Genomic DNA, 6439 nt, shown 5'->3' with positions numbered 1-6439 from the left:
TACAAGGCTCAGCAAGTATTGGTACTTAATAAAATATATACATATCTATTATTTGACTCTTATGAGGTAAAAATATCGGATTTTTTATTTAAATTACGGGATGTAAAATAAGTAGTTCTCTACCTAAAATAAAACGAGTAGAACGTAGTTGCTTTAAATCGAAGTCTGTGAAATTTTGATTCAAAAGTGCTTTAATGAGCCTATTTGAGTAAATAACATATTAATTTTGATTACAACTCGTCTTGGCATTGCTTGCCGTGAGGTTCATGGCGGTATTTATTGTGTAAGAATAACTGTTATGCACATTTAAACGAGTTTGATAATTTTAATAAACAATACATGTACGTTTAGTTATAATACCTGCATTTTTTTATTACTATTTGACGTTATGCAGATACAAATAACCATGATAAATTAGTAGAAAAATGAAGAAATCAATGAATAGAAACTCGTTATCTAAATATAATGCATGTTATTGCCATACAAATTAGAATGTCCGAAAACATTGTGCGATGAAAGAGAAGTTTAAACCTGCGAAGGTAATACATATCGAATAAAAATAACCAGTTCCATTCCAGACCGGAATGCTTCTGGAATGTTTGTGAACCGTAACTGGGAATGTAGAATAAAATAATTATTCAGTTAAAAAACTGTCAAATCTAAAAAAATGCTATTTTTTATTTCAAAAAGTATGATTATAATTTGTTTATTCATTTTATTCACATTTATATAAGTAAAGAGTAATTAGCAACAAGATCGAAAGAAAAAAAGAACATTTTTATCAAATTTATTGCTAATGAATTTCTCGATATAATTCGAAATATGAAAATGAATAATAATTCATAAGAATGAAATCAAATGTCAGCGTCCGGCATGTTGAGTTAAACAAACTATTATAATTAACGTCAGACCGAAGCTTCCGTTTCGGCGAAATGGTTTTTCACGTCGAAATCTTTGTTGTCGACAGATTTTGACAGGAGCCGAAGGTCAGTAAGCGTTATAATTGAACGGGTTGTATCGGAGGATGGGATTTCTAGTTGCCCAGGTGAGGTTCGAAAGGGGTTCATGAAATTGCCCAATTTACCTTCAAATTTTACTCGTCATATTTAAAGGCTTCCAAATATGAACGATCAAGGATTTTTTTATAACTTTTTTAACAATTTTTCAATTTTAGAGTATGGAATATTTTCAGATGTCTCAAATATAAATTGGCTATTAAGAATGAATGAAAAAAATTCAAAAACTAGTTTCCTGGTCATAAGAAGTTTCGACGATGTGACAGTAACACTTTTAATCAATATTTGTAGGTACACTATTACTTCTAGATCTTAGTGAGTCAATTGTCAACGAATCAAAGACATAATTTTGAATAAGAAATGGATATTTGCATTGTATGTTAACTTCAGCTTTTTCCGCGACTTGCCTTCAGCTGTTGGGCTCAGTGTATCAACGACCTGGGTACCCTTCATTTGTTTCTGACCTCGTTTCCAAGGCACCATAGTCAGTTCATTAGGTCTTTTGCCATCGTCGCAAATTCAATGGGTTTCAATAAGTGCAGTAACATCGAAGGCAGCGAGAGCCTGAATAAAAGAAATAATAAAATTTATATAATAAATAATTATTAAGTTATTGTATCATTAACAGAATCGTGGTGGATAACTTGAATGGTGACCTAAAATCCAAAGGCAAGAAATACGGTTGAAGTTGAAATAGTCCACATGCATTTCTTCACAGGCACCTGTGCTCAAAGTACAGCGGAAACATTTAGTTTCTTAATGTGTAGCAAGATTTTTATAGGATTTTATTTGCAGCAGTCTGGTACAGTTGTTTGTATTTTTATTTCAAACAATGCTGGGAAACTAAATAAAATGTAATTATTTCTAAGAAAGTACTATATGATTTTAATTTTTAACCATCCTGTTACGTTGGTTGTACACAGAATAATAATGATGACAAAAAATGATTTTGGATGTTTAACATTTAGGTAAAATTTTTAATATTCAATTAATATAAAATAATTTCAAACATAAATTACCATAAATAAAAGAAGTATCAAAATATTCGTCATATTATGTTATATAAACTTCATAAATATTGACGATGACTATTGATATTCGATAAAGTATTCCCTAGAATTGCGACTGCGTTTGTTAAGTTATGATTACACATGTAGTATCAATTTATAATTTATTTGGCATTTATAATTATATATTGACATTTGACATTAATGGATATTATTGTATCTGTAAGAAAGATCACTTTTGTCTATGGGACTTTTCACTGTTGTGCAAATGAAATAAGAATAACCTAAAAACTAAATATAAATAGTTGATAACTTTCGTAATATTATATTAGCAATGTATTAAAATAACAAATTATAGACCATTATTTTACTTTATTCACAATGAGTTTATCTCTAATAAATGCCATAAGGAAAATTAATATATCAGCCGTCTCGCAGATACGGTTGATCTCATCAGGATCTACTGAAGTTTCTAATATAAATAGTAACAGTAATAGTGATTTAAACGTAACACAGAAGGATTGGAAGTTTCCACCCCAATACACCAAACCACGAGAAGTATGGATCGAAAATTTAGATTCGATAGACGAGAAAAAACTTGGTCTTTTTGAATTACATCCCTCGGTGTACGCTGTTTTACCACGTATAGACATCATTCACAGGAATGTGATATGGCAAAGGAAATTCCGATGGGTGTCATGGGCTCATACGAAGACGAGGGCTGAAGTCAATGGTGGTGGTAGGAAACCATGGCCACAGAAAGGATTGGGACGAGCTCGTCATGGATCCATTAGGTCTCCATTGTGGAGAGGTGGGGGTATTGTTCATGGACCACGATCTGGCAAGACACATTTTTTCATGCTTCCATTTCATTTACGTATACATGGATTGACATCTACCTTATCTGCAAAATTTGCCCAAGATGACTTACACATTGTGAGAAATCTAGAGTTACCGACTGAGGACCCGGAATATTTGGCTGAATTAATAGAGAAAAGAAATTGGGGCCCTTCAGTACTTATCGTTGATGAGTAAGTTTAATATTTTGTAAAACTACCCTAAATTACCTGAATTTCTATAACATTGATACAATGTTGTAGAAATGTAACTAGCCTGCTAGTCATTTAAACTAAATAAGTACTTTAGTTGTCTTTATTTCACTTAACATGTATGTGCAGAAAAAGAATGCTATAACTGTTATTGATATAATATTGGACAATCTCAAGATTTTCTTTTTTTTTTAGTAATGATTATGCACCTCGGAACATAACAGTGGCTACAGAAGACCTGCCTCATGTCAACATAATACCATTTTATGGCCTCAATGTCTATTCTATGCTGAAGCATGACACTCTTATCATCACTCAAGCTGCAGCCGAGAGAATCGAAGAAAAGATATTACAACATCTTCATTCAAATACGATGCCACAACAAGCCAAGTTCAAATTAAACCAAGTTTAAAGTAGAGTTTTAAATTAAATAAATTAGAAAGATCTCATTATCTTTTATTGACACTTTCCACAATTATAAGAATATCATTATTGATTGATTTTATAGGAACATTGTTTTACATTATTATCATACTATTAAACATCACATGGGGTTTTTTTTCTTTTTAAATGTGTCTTGTTTCTCTGGTACCTGTAAAGATATTATTTAAAGATTAGTAATATTGATTACACATTAATTATATATAGGTACTGTACAGTAAACTACAATAAATATATTTTGCTAATTTTTTTGATAAATACACAAGTACAAATCAAGTGGAACTACTGATATAATATCTAGATATGATTAATAAGACTTGGTTAAAGGGCTTTGTGGAGGCCGAATAGTATCTAGTATGGTACCATCATAATTATATTCTGCTTTGGTTTGAAGAGCTAATGAGCCAAAACTAGAGAAAGTTGTAATATTTTAGATTCAAAGTTGGTAGTACATTGGTGATGTAAGAAATAAGAGTTGTGACCTTTAAACATTAGGCTAACCATGGAGAAGGTAACAAGTGTTTTTGTTTTATACTATACAAAGGTAAGACCACTACTGGTGGGCAATATGATATTTTATCAATACACAATTTTAAACCCTTATCGAGGTAATTGATATAAAACAACAACAACTTTCAGCACTCAAACTTTCAACCAATCAGCCTTGGGAAGGAAACAATTATTATTGTTTCCTGGCTATTTCATTTCATATTAAATTGTTTATATAATATATAAGACAAAAAAAAAACCCCACTGAGTTACTTTCACCGGTTTTTCTCAGGCCAGAGTGTTTTTCTTTTCCCAACCGGTGGTACTGTTTCAATTGCTCATCAATAAGAAAGTGTTATACTTCTATATTGAATAAAGTAACTTGAGTATGAGTTTGAGTGATAGTATTAAAACAATTATTGTGAAATATGACATTAAAAAAACCACTACATTTACTTTCCTGGTGATTCTTGGTGACACTTGAGGTTTTCACTTTAACATTTAAGTTCTTGAACTGACTTGAGTTAGATTGCTATTATCTGTCATTCATAGACACATATGTACAAAAATTAACAATAGAAATAAATCTTACTCTGCTTGAAGTTTGTGATGAAGAATTTCCCACCATTTTCTGACGTATGCTCCATCTTAGATCAGCCCAGTTATTTTCTCCTGGCACATTTGGTTTATACTTTTCCCATAGTGACATATAATAGTGGTATAGTGAAACAGGATCACTCTTTTTTTTTATTTGCTGCTTTGGTACTTTAATCACTGAAAATAAATCATTTGGTTATTGCCACTGTTTTATGTTTTTTAATGAACAAAATGAATAACATAACTAGTAGTGACTTAAAATTTGATTATTGATTAATATAAGTATTTAAATGCATTCAACAATATGAAATAAGTACATATGCTCGCTATGAATACTATATGCTTTCTCCTGGCATTTTAAAATTGGAACCAAAAACTCTGTGTTTTATTTACTCACAATTATTACTACAAGGTGTTTTAGGTGTTTCTTTAGGAATTTCAGTCTTTTTTTCAATTTTTACACATGAACATGCTCTTCGAGAAGTTTTGATTTCTTCTAGTTGGAGACCAATATTAGGAGCGGAACGGATGTTACGCAAATTTGTTACTCTTCTTGGTCTTTGACAATCTTTAGGGCAACTTGCATTGGGAGCTTTGGACCTAGTTCTAGATGAAAATGTACTCGCACTGTGCAACCTCTCTGGACCAATACTTTCAGTTCTGTGTGTCTTCTCACTGTGGTCATCACTGTTATGTTGAAGATCATACTTAATGAGCTTTTTGAGGTCTAAAATCGAAATGTATCTCTAAACTATATATTATTTTTATCACTTACAGTTAAAATGTTCATGTATCTATTTATTTAAATTTATTGTTTATTTTACAAAACACTGTCAAGAAAGTATAACAATAGTTATTAGTTTCTATAATTGCATAGAATAATAAAATTTTTGTTATGTTTGAGAAATATAATAGTCATATAAAATTTCAAAACTGCACTGTGAATTATTTAATAGTATGTTTTTTGGATAATAATGACACTTAACTAGCAAATCAACAAAAATTACTTCTTATCTAAGATACTTACCAGTTATGAAATATTTTAGAACTTCTCCATTAATATTACGTATCCCTAAGTTATTTAAATACCTCAATATTTCCCTGGCATCTAACTGTGAAGTAATATCACAGTAGTCATCTGTATCTTGGTCCATTGTAAAATTTTGTCAGTACATTAAAGTCGTAACTTGGAAACCTAAACAATTTATTTCTGAACTTAGTAAGTTGAATATTTACTACAATAATGGATACTTTTTGTAATACTAAATAAAACTTCATACGAATTCAAATTAACTTAACGAACTATGAATTGAAATGTCAAAGCCGGGTATAAATAACAAATATATAAGATTTACATAGTCTGTTCTTGTACTAAACTTTTAAACTGTCATCTGCAGGGTTGCCATTAGAGAAAACATATCAGTTATTTTCTACGCCTGGTATATTGAAATTATAAACAATCATACCTTATTATTAAAAGTAACACAGCCGTGCTCTCGTAAAGTTAAATAAGACATTTTTTTCGCGTGGTTCTATTCGTATACTTATACATATTTCGTAGCTTCGATTTGTCTCTATTTAATGTGCTAAAAAAGCAGTGTTGCTGTTGTATAAAAGTCGACCTTCAAATGAAAATTGAAATATAGATGATGCTTTTTGTTACTTTTGAGAATCTTTAGTCTTAGTGTTAAGACCATAACCGATCTTTTTTGTGCATCTATCGTCCCATTACCACTGGGACACAATCAGCTTACGATTTTAATAAATAAGATTTAAATAATTTTACTTATGACGTATTTTATCTTCACTTTGAATGAAGAAAATTTCATGACGGCAATGA

The 6439-nt window shown here is 30.6% G+C and overlaps 2 protein-coding genes across 2 annotated transcripts; one reads left to right on the top strand and one right to left on the bottom strand.

Annotated features, from left to right (window-relative positions):
* The first annotated feature begins 2247 nt into the window (after window positions 1–2247).
* Window positions 2248–3519, top strand: LOC124532016 (39S ribosomal protein L4, mitochondrial). The gene is made up of 2 exons (XM_047106640.1): window positions 2248–3054; window positions 3268–3519. The coding sequence occupies exons 1-2, from the start codon at window positions 2405–2407 to the stop codon at window positions 3482–3484; spliced, it is 867 nt and encodes a 288-aa protein (XP_046962596.1). The 5' UTR covers window positions 2248–2404; the 3' UTR covers window positions 3485–3519.
* A 6-nt stretch (window positions 3520–3525) lies between these two features.
* LOC124532017 (hydrolethalus syndrome protein 1 homolog) lies at window positions 3526–5784 on the bottom strand. The gene is made up of 4 exons (XM_047106641.1): window positions 5627–5784; window positions 4997–5326; window positions 4595–4776; window positions 3526–3664 (listed from the first exon to the last, which is right to left on the bottom strand). Exons 1-4 carry the CDS (start codon window positions 5751–5753, stop codon window positions 3617–3619), a joined length of 687 nt encoding a protein of 228 aa, XP_046962597.1. The 5' UTR covers window positions 5754–5784; the 3' UTR covers window positions 3526–3616.
* Between the last annotated feature and the right edge of the window lie 655 nt (window positions 5785–6439).

This window comes from Vanessa cardui, chromosome 8, assembly GCF_905220365.1.
Source record: "Vanessa cardui chromosome 8, ilVanCard2.1, whole genome shotgun sequence".
Taxonomy (NCBI): domain Eukaryota; kingdom Metazoa; phylum Arthropoda; class Insecta; order Lepidoptera; family Nymphalidae; genus Vanessa; species Vanessa cardui.
Note: the sequence above shows the minus strand (reverse complement) of the source record. Positions and strands in the feature narration are given on the sequence as shown.

Coding starts and splice junctions, on each gene's coding strand:
- LOC124532016 (XM_047106640.1), top strand. CDS start 2,405: ATGAGTTTATCTCTAATAAATGCCATAAGGAAAATTAATATATCAGCC. Junction 3,055..3,267: donor TCAGTACTTATCGTTGATGA/GTAAGTTTAATA, acceptor TTTTTTTTTTAG/TAATGATTATGCACCTCGGA.
- LOC124532017 (XM_047106641.1), bottom strand. CDS start 5,753: ATGGACCAAGATACAGATGACTACTGTGATATTACTTCACAGTTAGAT. Junction 5,327..5,626: donor TCTAAAATATTTCATAACTG/GTAAGTATCTTA, acceptor TTTCGATTTTAG/ACCTCAAAAAGCTCATTAAG. Junction 4,777..4,996: donor AACACCTTGTAGTAATAATT/GTGAGTAAATAA, acceptor ATTTATTTTCAG/TGATTAAAGTACCAAAGCAG.